The 17,260-nt window shown below is 63.3% G+C and overlaps 2 protein-coding genes across 7 annotated transcripts; both read left to right on the forward strand.

Moving 5' to 3' along the window:
• The first annotated feature begins 2,272 nt into the window (after positions 1–2,272).
• On the forward strand, positions 2,273–4,391 carry ATP5F1D (ATP synthase F1 subunit delta). Its single transcript, XM_004008775.5, has 4 exons — positions 2,273–2,519; positions 3,134–3,287; positions 3,687–3,775; positions 3,866–4,391. The coding sequence occupies exons 1-4, from the start codon at positions 2,379–2,381 to the stop codon at positions 3,986–3,988; spliced, it is 507 nt and encodes a 168-aa protein (XP_004008824.1). The 5' UTR covers positions 2,273–2,378; the 3' UTR covers positions 3,989–4,391.
• A 3,022-nt stretch (positions 4,392–7,413) lies between these two features.
• On the forward strand, positions 7,414–16,751 carry MIDN (midnolin). Of its 6 annotated transcripts, XM_042250473.1 has the most exons (10): positions 7,414–7,546; positions 8,691–8,781; positions 8,979–9,320; positions 10,346–10,433; positions 10,630–10,692; positions 12,694–12,822; positions 12,907–13,212; positions 13,384–13,531; positions 13,750–13,995; positions 14,666–16,751. In XM_042250473.1, the coding sequence occupies exons 3-10, from the start codon at positions 9,088–9,090 to the stop codon at positions 14,941–14,943; spliced, it is 1,491 nt and encodes a 496-aa protein (XP_042106407.1). In that variant the 5' UTR covers positions 7,414–7,546; positions 8,691–8,781; positions 8,979–9,087; the 3' UTR covers positions 14,944–16,751. The 6 variants fall into 6 exon arrangements, with proteins under 6 accessions (XP_042106407.1, XP_027825979.1, XP_042106405.1 ...); XM_027970178.2 differs by having other exon boundaries at positions 8,691–9,320; XM_042250471.1 differs by having other exon boundaries at positions 7,414–7,492; positions 8,691–9,320.
• Positions 16,752–17,260: the final 509 nt, after the last annotated feature.

The raw sequence follows: 17,260 nt of genomic DNA on the forward strand, positions 1-17,260 counted from the left end.
AGACTCGCCTTGTTAAGACTAGTAGAGATAATGGAACCCAACCTATTGTGAGTGCCACCAAACAGGACTACCCTGCTGAAACTCGATGTCAAGTCAGCCCCAAAGCTGCTCTTTCTCAGACAGCTATGCATCATCCTTCTAGATGCTAAGGTCATCAAGCTACCACCAGCCTGGCTGGGGTCCCATCCATTTGCCCGGCCTTGTGTTCAATACAGCTCAATGGCTCCGCTTTCCTGTGCAGTGAAAGTGGAAGGACCATTCCGACCTCAGGGCTTGTGTACTGGCAGCTGCCAGGCCTGAACAACCTGCTCCCTGCCTTGCTTCCTTCAGCTCTTACTCCCACCCCATGTTCCCATGCCCTGCTACACTTAGCTTCTCTTCGAGGCCCTGCATGTCGTTGCCTGTCGTTCCTGTGTGTTGTGTCCCTGCTCACCTCTGCCTCCTGACCTCCCAGAGCAAGAGTTTATTTGTGTTGGGTCCCTGAGCATATCCCCGGGGGGAGCACAGTGGAGGGAACATGCGTGCTCAGTGGATGAAAGGGGAACACTGCCAAAGGAGGACAAGGGGCAGTCAGGGGGACAACTACCCAGGAAGGCTGGCTCTGGGCACGTGTGAAATGCATGTGCGAAGTCCCTGAGATCCCAGAGTGTGTGGGCTGAAGACGAACATGCCCGAGGAGCAGGGGAAAGCCAGTTTGTGGTTCCCAAGACAGGAGTGATATTGTCCCTCTTGGCTGTGCGTGGACAAGGCACTGTGGTGAGGCCAGGAAGGAGCCGTGGGGCCATCCAAGCCAGTAATGGCTGCAGTGGCAAAGCTGGGTGGAGGACCCTTGTTGACCGGTCCAGCTGAGAATTCCAGGATAACCCCAGGTTTGGGACCTAGATAACAGGTAGCCCTGTCCCCTTGGCAACTCTGGAAGGGGAATTAGAGACCTGTCCAGTAGATGGGTTTGAGGCGCGGATTAGAATAGGCCCCCATTCCAGTAGGATCCAGAGCTCCGAGAAGCATGTGGACAGGACGCACCCCCAAGAAATCAGAGTACAGGTTCCCTCTGCGAACATCCAACTAGGGCTAGGATGCCCAACGCATAGGGACCAACTCCCTAGGAGCCCTTAACAGCGCTGGTCTAGAGGGTCTGGCGGGGGTCTGGGCCCCAGGCCTCGGGCCTCCCTGGTGTGGGAGCCTCTTTTGGACACAGCACCTGCGCAGCCACGGGCCCAGGTGTGACACCTCTCCCCTGCGCTCTGCATCCGTCCGCTCCTCAGCCAAGGCTCTTCCCGATGTAAGCCCAAGCCCCGCGACATCGCGTTTGCCCGGAGCCCAAGGTGGGGGCTAGGACCCAACCCCTGGAGACGACCCGCCGGAGCGCGGGGGCGGAGCGGTGACGTCAGCGCCGCGAGCGAGGCGGTGCGGGCCGCGGTGACGGCAGCGCAGCCCTGGGCCGCCCTCGCGCACGCGCCCCTGCGTCAGCAGCGCGCGGGGGCGGTGGCCGGGCGGGGCCGCGGGGAGCGCACCTCTGGGCGCAGTGCGCCCTCTGCCGGCGCCCTTAGGGTTACAGCCAAGAGGTTCCCGCTGGACGTGTGCGGGAGCTGGACACTCTCTACCTGGGATGCCGCCCCTCGTTCGCCGCCTGCACCTCCCACAGTCACAGCCTGTTCTATCCGGCCCTCGCCCCTTTGTTATTTTTATGTATTTGTTACTTCCTAACGTGCTGCACAACTTATAAACTATGTTGCGCGCGTGCTAAGTCTTTTCAGTCGAGTCCGATTCTTTGCGACCCTATGGACCACCAGGTTTCTCTCTCCACGGGATTGTCTCGGCAAGAATACTGGGACTGGTTGCCGTGCCTCCTCCAGGGGATCTTCCCCACCCAAAGGTCGAACCTGCGTCTCCTGCATTGGCAGGCAGGTTCTTTACCACTATTGCCACCTCGGACGCTCATATATTACGTTAATGTCTGTTAAACGCCCCCACCACCCCAAACTAGAGCAGGAATCTCGCTATTTCCTTGATGTCTCCCCAGAGCCTGACATCCAACGAGCGTCCCCCAAATCTTGAATTAAGTGTTTCCGTAACTTCTCCGCGCAGGCTTCTGGTCCTCAGGATGCAGAGCCATGTAACCGATCTCCCTCACTGTACCACCGGGCTAGGAGCGCTCGCCGGAAGGAAACTACAATCCCCAGCATGCCACGCGCCCAGGTGGTTCTTCGTCTTCAGCATCGCGGGCAGCGCGCCGCGAGTCGTAGTTCGCGCGTGCGCTCTCACCAGGATCCTTCTCCCAGAATTCCTCTCGCGTCGTCCTCCTCGCCCTCCAGGCCGCTCGCGTTTAACAAGAGTAAGCTCGCCTCCGCGTTGCCTTCCGCTGTCCGCCAACCGTCATGCTGCCCTCCGCGTTGCTCCGCCGTCCGGGTTTGGGCCGCCTCGTACGCCAGGTCCGCGCCTACGCCGAGGCCGCCCCTGCTCAGGCCCCTGCCGCGGGTCCGGGACAGATGTCCTTCACCTTCGCCTCACCCACGCAGGTTCGGACGCTCGCGGTGCTCGGGACCCCATTCTGGACCCCTCCCCCATGTGGCCCAAGATCCGAGCCCCTAGTCCTCAGGTCGGCGACTCCCACTCCAGACCCGCAACCCTCCTCCGTGTGATCCGGGATGCGAACTCCCAACCCTCAGGTCGGAGACCCCCGTTCCAGACCCTCGCCCCTCCTCCATTTGGTCCGGGATCCGAGCCCCTTCGGGTCGGAGACCACCGGCATTCCGGACCTGTGGTCTGGGATCCGAGCCCCCAGTTCTCGGGTCGCCTGCCCTCAGCCCCTATTTCGACATGCACCCATCTTCGCGGGGTTCAGAACCTGCGCCCCTTGGCCCTTCTGCCGAATTCAGTGTCTCCTCCCCTGGCGGCTCGCTGGTGGTGGTTTAACTGTATCTGTTTCCGCGAAGGCTAGGGTGTCTGGATTTCGTCCTCAAGTACAGGAAGATGCTGCACCCCTCCGAAACACTGGCCGCAGCGGAGCCGCCTGTGCGCCTCCTCCACCCCCGCAGCTGTCAGTCTTGTTCTAGTTAACTACGGAGGACACCGACTACTGGGCCTTGAGGGACTGGCCTTAGGTAACGCTTTCTTCACGTGTGTTCTCTAGGTGTTCTTCAACGGCGCCAACGTCCGCCAGGTGGACGTGCCCACGCAGACCGGCGCCTTCGGCATCCTTGCAGCCCATGTGCCCACTTTGCAGGTCCTGCGGCCAGGCCTGGTTGTGGTTCACGCTGAAGATGGCACCACCTCCAAATACTTCGGTGAGTCGAATGGGCACACCACCCCCATACGGGTAGTGGTCTAATTGTGGTTTGGGATGTAACTGCTCAGCAGTTGGGACTGACAGACTGGGGAAAGAGACCTAAGAGTGCTGCCTGGCAGGGGCCTTTTGGAGAAGGGGTCCTTGGTTCTGTAAAGATCTTCCACAGCATGGCTCCTGTCCAGCACTGGAATTCAGCTGGGGATCACCCCAACATTAGCTCAGCTGCTGGGCGAAGAGAGGGGTCTCTGTTTCCATGTCCAGCCCCCAGTGGATGCACCAGGTGGCCGCCTGTCCACTTGTGTGATGAGGCCTTTCAACCCTGGAGCCAGGTTGTAGGGTCAGCCTCCCAGCCTCACAGGGACTGTGGGGCTGACTCTCAAGCTCCCTCTTCCTGCAGTGAGTAGCGGCTCTGTCACAGTGAATGCTGACTCCTCCGTGCAGTTACTGGCTGAGGAAGCCGTCACCTTGGACATGCTGGATCTGGGGGTGAGTGTCCTGGGGGAAGCTGGGGTTTGGTGGGAACAGGTGCTGGGCTGGGGTCCCTACTCAGCCCTCACCCACCCCCACCCCCTGCAGGCAGCCAAAGCGAACCTGGAGAAGGCACAGTCGGAGCTGTTGGGGGCAGCAGACGAGGCCACTCGGGCTGAGATCCAAATCCGCATCGAGGCCAACGAGGCCTTGGTGAAGGCTCTGGAGTAGGCGGTGCCTGCCTCACACTGGTCCAGCCAGGAGACCTGGCCGGAGCTTGGCAAGGATGGCCTGGCATGAAGACCCAGCTCCCGGTGGGTGCAGGCTGACAGGGAGCAGGCCTGCGGGGAGCTATCCTGTTAATAAGCCGCTAGGGGGCAGCACAGTGCCAGTTTCTGTCCAGAGCGCCCCTTGGCCAGGGAAACAAGCCAGCTCTGGCAGGTTGGGTGGCTGGGGGCAAACTGGGACACTTGCCCTGCCCGCGAGGAATGCTGTCCCCCTGGGGGGGGGGGTCTCCTGCCATCTGCACCACCCCTCTGCCCCTGCAGTGTCTGCTGCAGAGACCGCTGCTCCTAGCCACCGCCAGCAGACAGCCTGCCCCCTGCCCAACCCATATTAAAGACCGAGGATCCAACTTGTTTTCGGTGATTTTATCCTGCTTGGTGGTGGGCTCCGGATTCAGCCCAGCATCTTGCTGGCTTCCTGTGTCTGCCCACTGAGGTAGGGCGCTGAACGCTAGCTTCAGCTTTCCTGGGGCCGCAGGCTGTGTCCTGAAACATCCTGAGTGTCTGCAGTAAGCTGGGGGAGATGGGGGCACTGCTAGTAAACCAGGCTGGGTTCTGGCCTTCACCCCGAGAGGGTGGGGACAGGCAAAGGTCACCAGGCTGGGGCTGGTGGGCTGGGCCTGAGCTGCCCAGTGGACAGCAGGGCTCCACCAGGTTCCAGACTGACGTGTGCCCCGCGGGCGCCCTGCCCTAGCTGCACTGGGAAGGGGCCGGCTCCGCCTGCTCCCATGGAAGCCCCGCCCTGTGTTCACCTCGCCTGTGGGTGGCCCCAGCTGGCCAGGCGCCCAGTCCCTGGTGGTGTTGGCACCTCCGTGGCACCCTGGCCCCTGGAATGGCCCCAGATGGGTGGGGTGGCTGAGCGGGGGCGGTCCTGGCACCTGGAAGCTTCAGTGCTATCCCACCTCCTTCAGCCAGTCACTCCTTTTTTTGCAACCGAGGGGTGTCCCTGGAGCTGGCTTCAGGTGCCCGACAAGAGTCGCCTTGCCCCTTCCTGGCCCTGGGTCCGGGCAGACCAGTAGGAGATTCCAGGGAAGTGAGTGTGTGGGAAAGCTCAGGCCTCCCTGTGTGTCACTGGCAGCCAGAAGGTGACAGAGAGGCCACTCCAGGGCTCTTCATTGGTACAGATGGGCTGTGCAGTCTTGTGTCATGGTCCCGTGTGAATGACTGTCGCACGGCTGTTTCTGAGGCTTGATGTCCCGGGAGCTGCCATGCCAGCTTGTAGCTCTGAAGAGGGCGTTTGGCTAGGCTTGATCCTTCTGGGCGGGTGAAGCGCAAGCGGCTGGCCCCCACTTGCTGAGGAACCCCCAGCTCAAATAAGGCTGGAACTGCCATGGGGGCTCAGGTGCAGCCCCACCCCACCCCCACCCACACCTCCCCCCAGCTTAGGGCACAGGTTTTCTGGTTCCCAGCCAGCTCCTTATCTGGTCTATAAATAAGAGTGAGAACACAGTAGGGGGCCTGTGGAAGGAGACCATCGCTGACCACTGAAGCAGTGGCCCTGACACCAGGGAACCTGCCTCCGGCATTCTGGGACTGGGACACAGCTGGGCCCCACAGTGCAGAGAAGGCCCCCTGAGGGATGGCGAAGGCTTGGAGCCTGGCCTGGGGACCCCTGTGCTGATAGACTGCAGGGATGGCCAGCACAGGCCAGGTCTTGTCCTGGGGTCAGGGCACCCGGGGTGGGAGTGGTCACAGGGCCAGGGACCATGACCCCCTACTGAGAGCGCAGGCTAGATGGTGCCCAAGAGCTCATCTTTCTTCCCAGGAAGGGATGCCCTCATACCTGGGGTGTGCTTGCAACCTGGGACCAGCAGCCAGGTGAGAGGGGTCTTCTGAGAAGGAGTCTGAAGCAGGTTGATCTGGCATGTTTATCAGCTTGGACTTGCAAAGCCAGGCAGGGGCTGGTCCCCTCCTGTGTGTGTGACCCTCAGGGTCCCATGCCAGGACCAGCCCACTCCCTTGCAGGCAGAGGAACCCAGCCAGGTGAGATCGGAGACCCACCTGAGGCTTCCACAGCACCCCCACCCAGTGCCACCTGCTCACTTGAGGGTCGCACCTGGCCTGCCCACCCTGGAGTCCCACTGTGCTCAGATGCAGGTTCAGAGCCCACGTCCCCCATGCTGCCTCCCTGCTCTCCCTGAATGCAGGCCAACGGCCTGGTCCCACACCTGACCTTGGGGCCCTCTTTCAAGCCTCTTGTGTTTGGCGTGGACTTGCTCCTCCCTGGAGCTCTTCTGTCTCTGGCAAGCTCTTGTCCATCCCTCAGGCCCAGCCCTGATCCTGTGGGACTGGGAGTGTCTGGGTGTGCCTGTGACAGGGTGGGGGGCAGAGGCTGGGGGGCCTTGGGTGAGAGCAGGATGAGGACTGGCTCCATCCTAGAAAGGAGCACAGCCCTGGGAGGGGCCCCAGGGCAAGGGTGGAGGTGGAGGTGGTTGGGTCAGATAAAGGGAGGCACAGATAAGTGGATGGGGTGGCCCGGGGTCCCCCTCCTCTGGACAGAGAGGGCCCTGCCCTCAGTCAGGGTCACCTTTAGAAAGCCTCCTACATGAGACAACCTGCAGGGACAAAGCTGCAGACAAACCAATGGCTGTATGCCCTCGGTTTCATCACCTGTAAGATGGGTAGGGTAAGTACACCCACAGCCAAGGCTGGACACCAGCAGGTGAGCTAACCTGATGGGCTAATGTCGATCGTCAGGCTTAGGTGAGGGCCCTGTATCCCTGGGGTTCCGGAGAGACCTGCCGTATTTTCTTACTCCATACCACAGGAGCTCACAAAGGTCACTGCCCTCCAGAGTCACAAAGCCCAGCAGGTAATGACGGATGTACAGGGCAGGCCTGGAGCTGGTGAATCGCTCCATAAATACCCTCTGAGGTCACCGTTAAGGGATGCAGGAGGCCAGGGCAGCTGGCTGGGGCACCCCCACTGCAGGCAGGTGACTCGGGCCTGTTTTCTTGGATGCAGGCCGCTGACTCAGGCCCCCCTTTCCCGTTCCCCAATGCGGGCGCCCCCAGGCAGAAGCACCGGGCCTGGGGTAGCAGGAAAGGGGCGGGGCAGCAAATCTAGCCGTGCACCCCAAAACCCTATGGCGGGGGCCGGAGTGCGGGTGCCCTCAGTCGTCAGCGTTGCCGACCGTGTCCCTTGATTCGTGGCATTCTAGGAGGGCTACACCCCCACCACCACCACCCGTTTAAAAGGGCGAAGCTTAGGGGGCATGTGGCCCAGGCCGGACGGTGCCCCAGGGCCCTGGCCGACAGGCAGGGGCGGGGGCCGGCCTGCGTCACCGCCCGCCCGGCCCCCCGCCCCCTGGCCGCCTAAACTCCACCCCGAAGGCGGTGCGGATAAAGGCTCGGGGGCCGCCCGCTTAGCCCCAGACCGGCTCCGCCACCGCGTACTCGTTCCGGACGTGGGTACACCCAGGACAGTTGGGACCTCGGACAGGCCGCTCCCGGTGAGTGGGGGCGGGACCCCACTGGCCGAAGAAGAGGGTTCTCATTCTAGGCTCGTAAGGGTGCTCTACTTTTCTTTGTTCTTCGAGCAGGCAGGGTTCAAGGTGTCTCCAACCCTGGGGATCCCCTTGAAAACCGGAATGGGAAGGACTCGGCGCTGCCGGCAGAGCCCAGTCTGGACCTCTGCCCCCGCCCCGCCCCCGGGGCACTCCCACTCCCCGCGAGTGACCTTGAGTTAGTTTCCGTTCTGGCCTCTGTTTCCCCGACTGTGTAGCCCCAGTCTACTGACGAAGAGGCTTCACGCTCTTAGGTTCCCTTAACGCCCACAGTCCCGTCTGACTGCCCTCTACCCCGGGCTGCATCGGCGCCCCCTGCCCGGGTCTCTGGGCCGCGCTACCGGGCGGGGCCGGCAGAGGGCGCGCCAGCGCTGCTGACTCACCGCAGCCCCGAGCGGCGCGCGCGGGCGCAGCCGGGGACGCCGCGTCACGTCACGGCTCGGGCGGGCGCGACTCGGGAAGCGGGCCCGGCCCGCGGGACGGGGGTGGGACGCGAGGTGGCACAGGCGCGGGAGGGGCCGTCCGGCAGCGGCCACGTCACCGGGGTGCAGGCCCCGCCCGCAGCTCCACCCCTTACAGGGGCTTCACGCTTCTCGAGAGAGGGGGCGCCGCTGGCCGACCCTGCCGCGAGTCCTTCAGCTGGGACCCAGTCACGAGGCGCGGGGATCGCGTCCCGCTTCCGCTTGCAGCGGTTTCCCGGACGGGCACAGGGGGAGGCCCCGGCTTCCTATTCTTCCAGCTTTGGGCCGCCGCCTTATCCCACGGCAAACCACCCCAACCCGGGTTCTCGGGCCCCGAGCGCCTCACCGCCCGCCCTTTGTTGAGGGTCCCGGCCTTATGAATGGCTGCGGCGGGGCGGGGCGGGGCGGGGGCGGGGACAGGCCGGAGCGGTGTCGGCCCCGCCCCCGCCGCACTCTGCTTGGCCACCGGGTAGGGGGCGGGGCGGGGGCGGGCCCGCGCGGCCACGTGGGGCGGTGCCTCGGCGGCTCCCATTGGTCGGGCCTCGCTGCCGACTGGGCGTTCGGCGCACGCTGATTGGTCAGCGCGGGCCGGCGGAGTAAGTAGTGAATGGGAGGGGGCGGCGGCCCCGCCCCTCGGAACGTTGATACATTATAACTTTTTTTTCTGTTACTTTCACCCCCAGATCCTCTGGCGCGGCGGCGGCGGCTGTTGCTAAGGGAGGGGACGCGAGGGGAAGCACGGCCCGAGTAGCAGACATCCTTGAGCGCGGCTGGGTGAGCGGCGCCCCCTTCTCTGGTACCCTTCCCCGAGCGCGCCGTCCTGGAAAGGAGTTGGGAGTGTAGTCCCCACCTAGAAAGGCGCCCCGGCGAGCCGACGCGACCTCGGAGCTCCACTCGGATTTTTGATTCCTCATACGCCTTCCACTCCTGGGAGCTTCTCCAAAGGGACGCTCGCTGCCTTCCGCTTCCAGGGACGCAGAGGAAACCAGTTTGGGATCTCTCCCCCAACCCGCCCTGCCCGGAAGCGCGGCGAGAATTGGCGGCGCCCCGCGGACCCCAGCCCCTCAGCGCGGGCCGGGGATGGAGCCGCAGCCCGGCGGCGCCCGGAGCTGCCGGCGCGGGGCCCCCGGCGGCGCCTGCGAGCTGAGCCCGACGTCCGAGACGGCGCCCATGAGCCTGGCCATCCACAGCACGACAGGCACCCGCTACGAGCTGTCGGTGCCCCCCGACGAGACGGTGGATGGGCTGCGCAAGCGGCTGTCCCAACGCCTCAAAGTGCCCAAGGAGCGCCTGGCGCTGCTCCACAAAGACACGTAGGTACCGCGCGCCCCCAGCCCCCGCGTCGCCCCCTCAGGCCCCGGCCCCGGGGCGGGAACAAAGAGCGCGCCGCTCGGGGAAGGAAGGGGGCGGTTAGACGGGGGACGGGGGCGCGCCGCGCGCTCACGGGCGCCCTCTGCTCGGCCTGCGTGTCTCGGCCCCCTCCCCCGCCCGGGGTCGCTGCACAAAGGCGGTTGTGAGGGCGCCTCGGGTAGGGCTTAGGCGGCGTCCCCCACGGGAAGGCAGGAGTCCCGGAAGGAGTAGGGGTCCCAGCTGCGGGGGTGGGGTGCTCTGCGGAGGCCTCCTCTGCCTGCGACCCGCCGGCTTCCGCATCTGTTTAGCGGCCCCCTCTGCGTCTGGCTGTTTCACCCCCTACTCGCGTCTCTCTGCCCCCCTTTGTTCTCTCCACCGAGGGCTCTCCGCAGTCTACCCCTCCCCCCTGCCATTTAAATCGCCTCCAGGCCGGGGAGCCCTCCCTCCGCGGGCCTCCGGGGACACGCAATGTCCATCCCCAGCGGAGGGGCCCGGTGGGGGAGGGGAGGGTGGGGGAGGGTCTTCTTTGTCTGAGCGGCTGCGGCTTGCGCCTGGGAGGGAGGGAGGGAGGAGGGGAGCCCGCCCGGCAAAGCCCCGAAAGGCTAAGCGCTTGGCCCGCAGGGACAGCCCAGGCCAGGGTGGTTGAATTACAAGGGGGCGGCCCCGGGGTGGGGGGAGGGTGCCAAGGGGCGCGCTGTGCCTGGATGGTGAAAAAGTGCCTTGCTGAGGCCCAACTGGAGTGTCCCAGTCCACAACTGGGGTTCCTTGGAATAAGGGGTCCGAACTGCCAGCATGGGACTCCCAGGGTCTGACCTCCACCCTCCACACAAACTCGGGGCCCTGGATCTGGAAACCAGGAAGGGGTGGGCGCGATGGACTCCTGTCTCTACCACATAAGCATAGCCCTCCCCCGCGGACTCTGCTTCCGAGTCCCTGCCTTGTCTCGGCGGCGGCATAGCCTCACCCTCTTCCTTCCTCCCCCCCTCAGCCGGCTCAGTTCGGGGAAGCTGCAGGAGTTCGGCGTGGGGGATGGCAGCAAGCTGACGCTCGTGCCCACCGTGGAGGCGGGCCTCATGGTAAATGGCTGGGGCAGCGAGCCCCGAAGCCCCACGTTAGCAGGCAGCCCCCTCCCCTGCAAGCACACCCTCCAGTACTGACGAGGAACCCTGTCCCTGCAGGGCTGCCCACCTCACTCCACCCCACCCCACCCCACCCTACTCCTCCTCAGGGCCCACCCTCAGGGTCTCCTCTTTTTCCTTTCTCTCTCTGTAGTCTCAGGCCTCCAGGCCAGAACAATCTGTGATGCAGGCCCTGGAGAGCTTGACAGAGACGCAGGTAAGACGCGTGCCAGCGCCCTCCCCACCCCTGGGGGCACCCGGGGGAGTGCCTAGCCACTCCGGAGAGCTTAGGGGTTGTTTGTGCTCCCAGGAGGCCTGTGGGAAGGGGAGGGGACGCGCCGCTCCGCCTTCGTGCCAGCTTGGCCTGGTCACCCAGCTTCCTCTTCCTCCTCCCCGCCCCCCCAGCACTCTCCACCTGACCTTGAGAGTCTTCTCTCCCACGGTGGCCTCCATGGGGGAGGGGGCCCAGCTTTCACAAGCCTGCCTGCGGGGTGACCTTGGCCCATGCTCTCACACCACTCCCACACACGGGGGCCTGCGTCCCCAGCCCCACCAGCTTTGTCGTGGAGCTCCCTCTGCCCAGACTACGGTTTACCCAGGGCAACCTTTTTAACATTTCTGATGGGGGGGGGTGGTTCTGGGTGACATTCCTTCCGCCTTCTGTGACCCCATTGAGAGGGGTGGGGAGTCACCCCTACCCCTCCTTCCTCTGGCCTTTGTTCTCTGCCCCAAAAGGGGAGGGGGTGGGGGCGCCCAGCCCTGGGGCCAGCACAGCCCAGACAGGATGTTAGGAAAATATTTAGTAAGCGCGGGAGGGCGATGAGGAGGAAGGCTGGGGCTGGCCCACACAGGGTTCCCGGTTTTGTTGCAGCTTTTTTTTTTTCCCTCCTTTCCTCATTTTTCTGGCAGTGGGGCCCTCCTCCCAGGAGGGTGACACAGGCTTCAGCTATCCGCCTGCTGCCAGGGTGGGGGTGGCAATCCTCGGCCTCCCTGGCTGGTCTGGCCCCCGGCCTCAGAACCTGCTCAGCGGCTTCCCTTCCTCCTGCCCCAGGCCCTCGCCCCCTCCCCGGCATGCTGCGTCCTGCCCTTGCCAGCCCGCTAGCACAGGGGAGGAGGAGGGGCCCTGGGAGCTGGGTGGTCTGCCATTGGGAGGGGCAGAGGAGTTTGGGGAGAGCTGGGAGCCAGCTGGGGGTGTGCTTTTTGGGGCAGATGTGACCTGAGTTCCCTGCTCCTGGGGAGCGGGGGGGGGGGGGGGGGGGGGGGGGGGGCGGTGCTGTGGTTGGCAGGGGGCCCCTGGGGCGTGTTGGGTTCACATCCGCCCCAGGGTGCCTGCGTCAGGAGGGAATCGGGGAGGCGCTGGGCGGAGTGACTGGGCTCCCAGCACTGCTTCCCTGCCTGGCACCAAGTTATGCCTGCCCCTTCGCCCTCCCCTGGGAGGAAGTTACAGGGTGGAGTTGGGGTGGGGGGGGGCAGCCACTCTTACAAAGCCACCCAGGCCCTTTCTGCAAAGGGCATCTCTGGGGCTGGGGAGGGCACATGCAGAAGGGGCTGCGGGGAGTAGGGAGTGCACTCTGTCTGCCTCCTCTGGCTCCTCCCCATGGCCCCCAAAGCAGGGAAGGTTACACCAGCCGCTGCCAGCAGGGAGGAGGTGGTTCTGAGTCATCCCGGCCTGTGTCATTTCTCAGAAACCTCCACCCCCCCCAACAATCCCGGCCCCTGGGGAGAGCACAGTGCTGGCGTGCCCCCAAAGGAGGGGTCCAGTGCAGATGGGATCTTATGGGCGCCTCACCTACTCCAAAGGGGTTGCCAGGTTGGAGATTCATGTTTGCATGGGCTGTATTGAGGCCTTGGGGGACTAAGGCCACAGAGTGAATGGTCAGGGCCCCCCCACCGCCGGCAGAGGCAACGCCTCCCCCTCAGCTTCAGCCCCGCCCAGGACAGATAAATATTTATCTTGAGAAAGCAAAGGTTAGGACAAGAATTTGTCCAGGAATTCCACCCACTCACTGTCCGAGTAGCTTAGCTGGGAGGGGGTCTGAGCCTAGCCCCTGCAGTGTGCACAGGCAGAGAGAGGGTGGGGAGAGGTGTGAGCTGGGGATTGTTTGAGAGCAGAGATGCCGTCTGGGCCCCGCCCCCTCTGGCTTGGTTTCCCCTTGAAAGAACCAAGTTGGCCAGGGTGGGCCAGGCCCCCGTCTCATCTGCCTCTGTCCCCCCACAGCCCCCAGTGGCTCCTGACCTGGGCCGGGCTGGCGGAGGCGGATTCCGGAAATACCGATTCATTTTATTTAAGCATCCGTGGCACCGACAGGGACCCCAGAACCCACAGAGGGGCGGCGAGAGGCCCCAGGTCACACAGCGTGGGGGGCCGGGCCGGGCCGGGCTGGGGGCACTGCAGGCTGGGGCCCTAGGCTTGACGGGCCTCTCTCTGCAGGTCAGTGACTTCTTGTCAGGCCGCTCGCCGCTGACCCTGGCGCTGCGTGTGGGGGACCACATGATGTTTGTCCAGTTGCAGCTCGCAGCCCAGCATGCCCCGCTGCAGCACCGCCACGTGCTGGCTGCTGCTGCCGCCGCTACCCGCGGGGACCCCAGCATGACCACCACCCCTGTGTCCTCTCCCTGCCGGCCAGTGTCAAGTGCCGCCCGTGTCCCCCCAGTGCCCACCAGCCCTGCCCCGGCATCCTCACCTGTCACAGCCGGCTCTTTCCACTCCCATTCAGCCTCTACCACCTGCCCCGAGGTGAGTCTGGGGAAGGGTGCAGCGGGAGGACAGCAGAGCCCCAGATATGTCTTCTGTATCCAGAATCCCATAGTTTTCCCCACAGCCTGGGCTTGTGTGGGTGATACCCTCGCCCTGAACCCCAAGGGTTACCCTCACACCCCAAGCTCATGTGCCCTCCTCCTCCATCAGCAGATGGACTGTTCCTCCGCTGCCAGCACTGGTGCCAGCCCCACATCTCCCACTGGAGGCAACCCCACCTCTCGCTCCCGAAAACCTGGCGCAGTCATCGAGAGCTTCGTGAACCACGCCCCGGGGGTCTTCTCAGGGACCTTCTCTGGTAGGTGTCAAAGTGTCCCCATGAGTGGTAACACACACATGAGGGATGAGACGCTCCCCGGGGTGGCCATGCACATGCCTGGCTATGCAGCCAGCCACAGGTCCAATGGGGATGCACGTGCCCAAGTCAGCCAGGGGTGTTCTATGTACATGTGGAACCCCGCGCTGCCAAGGCCACACATCCACCACTGCAGTGTCCTCATCTGTGTCTCCCCACAGGCACGCTGCACCCCAACTGCCAGGATAGCAGTGGGCGGCCAAGGCGGGACATCGGGACCATCCTGCAGATCCTCAATGACCTCCTAAGTGCCACACGGCACTACCAGGGCATGCCCCCATCACTCACACAGCTGCGTTGCCACGCCCAGTGCACCCCAGACCTCGGCCCCAAAACTACCTCCTGTGAGAAGCTGGCGGCCGCGGCCCCGGCCTCCCTGAGCCAGGCCCGCTTGTGCAAGCCCCCGGGTAAGTGTCCCCCTTGCACCCCCCTCCATGGGTCTGTCAAGGCCCCTCTGTGTGCCTCTTCCAGCAGCTGAGCCCCCAGTGGTGGGGAGGGGGCCACCAGCTGCAGCTTGCCCTGCTCTGCAGGCGCCTGTAGAGAAGGGAGTGTGTGTATTGGGGCACACAGTGTCTTTGTGCCCTCCAGAGGGGGCTCCATCCACACTTCCTCCTCACCCCCCTCGGGCACCTTATCCAGATGGTGGGTGAAGCCACTGTGAATGGCCTAGTCAGCCTGAGGAAGGGAGGGGGTTAGCTTCTCCTCCTGCTCAAAGGCAGCTTGCGCCCCCCTGCCCCCATAAAACCCAATTATTCCGGACACATTCCGAGTCCTTCAGAATTGTGAAGTGGGCCCCCGAGCCCAGGTCCTGAAGGGGAAACAGACACAACCTGAGCAGCTAATGTTTATGACAGCTGAGCCACTAAGGGCTGTCTTGGGCCAGCTCTGCCCTCACGGGGCTGACAGCCCCAGTTGACGGAAGGTTCAGTAGATATTCTTGTCCGGCTCCCTCGCTGGAGGGAGTGTCCTGGGTTGGGCAGCTTGATATCCAGGGGCAGCTGTTGGGGGTCCTCACATTTGGTTGGGACTCTGGCCTCCAAGGGACCCTCAGGGTCATGCCCACTGCGTCCTCTGCAGGGGACCGGCTGCGGCAGACAGAGAACCGAGCCACCCGCTGTAAGGTGGAGCGCCTGCAGCTGCTGCTCCAGCAGAAACGGCTCCGCAGAAAGGCCCGGCGTGATGCCCGCGGTCCCTACCACTGGCCGCCCAGCCGCAAGGCCGGCCGCAGTGACAGCACCAGCAGTGGGGGAGGTGGCGGCCCCAGCGAGGCGGCTGGCTTGGGCCTTGACTTCGAGGACTCCGTCTGGAAGCCAGAAGTGAACCCCGACATCAAATCAGAGTTTGTGGTGGCCTAGGAACCCTATCCCTCGCCCTAGCCCTGGGTGGCCGACAGCGTGGCCTCAACGGGAGGGCAGGCTGTCTGTCGGTGCAGCAAGAGGCTCCCCTCTCCCGGTTCCTTGTCCTTCTGGTGGGTTTTTTTTTTTTTTTTTTTTTTTTTTCTTTTTTAAAATTTCAGTTCCTACCATGGTTTTCCAAACTCTCCGTGGACTTGGGTTCCTGCCTCCTTGATTCGGCTCACACTCCCCGCCCCTTCCTACATTGCCTCATCCTTCTCCCGACCTGCACTGGGTCCCTCCCGCCCACCTTCCCAAGCTCCAAATATGTAGCAGTCTTTCCAGATGGTTGAGAGAGAGCGGAGACAAGGAAGCCGCCCCCCCCCTTCCGTTCTGCCGCCCTCCCCACTCCTTTCAGGTTTAAGTCAAAAACGTAGATGCCTCATTATGCACTTTACAGACAGGGGAGGGGGCCGCAGAGAGGAGAGCCCCCACCGCAAACCCTGGCTCTGAAACCACCGGGCGAGGAACCCCGCGGTCAGGTGCGCGTCAACCGCGACCAAGCCCATGACGGCCAAGGATTGCTTCTCTTCTTCCATGTTCGAACTCTTGTTCCTGATTTCCTTTTCCATGTACCTTTTCCTGGAAAAGAAAAGAAAAGCCGTGTCAGGGGAGGGCTGGCCAGAGCCTGCCTTGGGCTGCGGGCGGGGTGTGGGACCCTTTCCTGGCAGGAAAGGAAAGGGGGGCGGAGCATCCGCCAGCCTTTGCCGCCGTCCACGCACTGTGCGTTTTCTCCCACGCCACCCCGTTTTTCCGCGCTTGGGGTATTTATAGACTATTAATTTTCTGACTGAGCCAATAGTGGTTGGGAATCTCTTGAACAATAGGGAGAGAAATGGCTGGGGAGGGGGTCCGGGATGATGCCCCACCCCTGGCCCTTCTTCCCCACCCAACCTGAGGGATCTGGGCCTGTGGACTGTGTCTGGGGAGCCCTTCAGCAGCCAAGAGGGGCGGGGGTGCTGAGCTGTGAAACCCCCACTAGGGGGAAAGCTGTGTAGCATTAACCCCCCGTGGGGGGGGTTCGCTGCTGGTCTAATTTGGACCCCCCCCACTCATGCCCGTGCCCCAGGGGCATCCCCAGGGCAGAGGGGCAGACCTCCCCACTATTGGGGCCATTTCAATGGGGGTGGAGTTATTTTTTCATTCACTTATTTTTTACTGATAATGGAGATGTTTGGGCCCTGCCCCCCACCTGTCAGTCTTGTCCTGGCCCGCCCCTCTGCTGCGCAACACTCCCCCCAACCCTCTGCCTGCCCCTCCTTGTTAGTTGAACCCCAGGTCCTCACCCTACCCCAGGTTATGTGTTTAAAGTTAATGGTTTCAGATGTGAACATCTTGTGTTAACTGTAGCTCTGTACATTTTTGGTGGGGGGGCGGTGGGAGGGCGGGGGGGGGGTCAGAGGGGAGGGGTCAAGGATTTTGTTTTTATTTTCATTTTTCAAAAAAAAAAGGGGCGGGTTTGTTTTTGAAACGCTGTCTTGGATATCTATTTAATGTGTGTTCTGATGGATTTTTTTTTTTTTTTAACGATTTTAAATAACGTCTGTGCCTCCGCTGGTCTGAGGGTGGAGGCCCCAGGCAGGAACTGTCCACTCTTTCTGCCCTTGGGAGGGCCCCTCCCCAGAAAGCATTACCCACCTTCGGGGCGGGGGTCGGGCTGTGGGGTGTCCCAGCACCTTGCGGGAGTTTCCTTTATGAAAACATGAAATTGGATAAGAAGCCTACACAAACACCGTGACTTCAAGGAATAAACAGAAAATGAAACACAAGTGTACGTCTGGCCTGCTCGCCTGGAGGGTGGAGTGGTTATTGAAGGGGTTCTGAGTGTGAGAGAGGGTGGTCTTTCCCAGGAGGGCCACCAGGTCAGATGCTGGGGTAGCCCACCACCCTGGAGAGTGGAAGGGTTGCGGGGAGAAGGGTGGGTCCCATAGCAGTTCCCACACCCCCTCCCCACCCTGGGGTGAGGGTGGGCAGGAAGCTGTCTGGCAAGGGAGGGAGGGGCAGGCCACTTCCCGGTACCCAAGGCCGGAAGTCCTGCAGGGTGTGGGCACGGGGCTGCCCGAGGGCTGTGTGCCCTGGGTGGGGCCTCAGTTCTAAGTGGGCTACAGGCGAGCCCAGAGACTCAGTCTCCAGGGAAACCTGGCCACACACGGGGCCACGGGTTCCCCAGCCACGGAAAGGGGGAAGTAGTTACATCCGCCCGCCCACGCATGGGGGCGGGAGTGGGCAGCCTGAGGACCCCTGGCCCAAGCTCCACCCTTGAGGGGGGCGGGTGCCA

Source organism: Ovis aries, chromosome 5 (assembly GCF_016772045.2).
Source record: "Ovis aries strain OAR_USU_Benz2616 breed Rambouillet chromosome 5, ARS-UI_Ramb_v3.0, whole genome shotgun sequence".
Taxonomy (NCBI): Eukaryota; Metazoa; Chordata; class Mammalia; order Artiodactyla; family Bovidae; genus Ovis; species Ovis aries.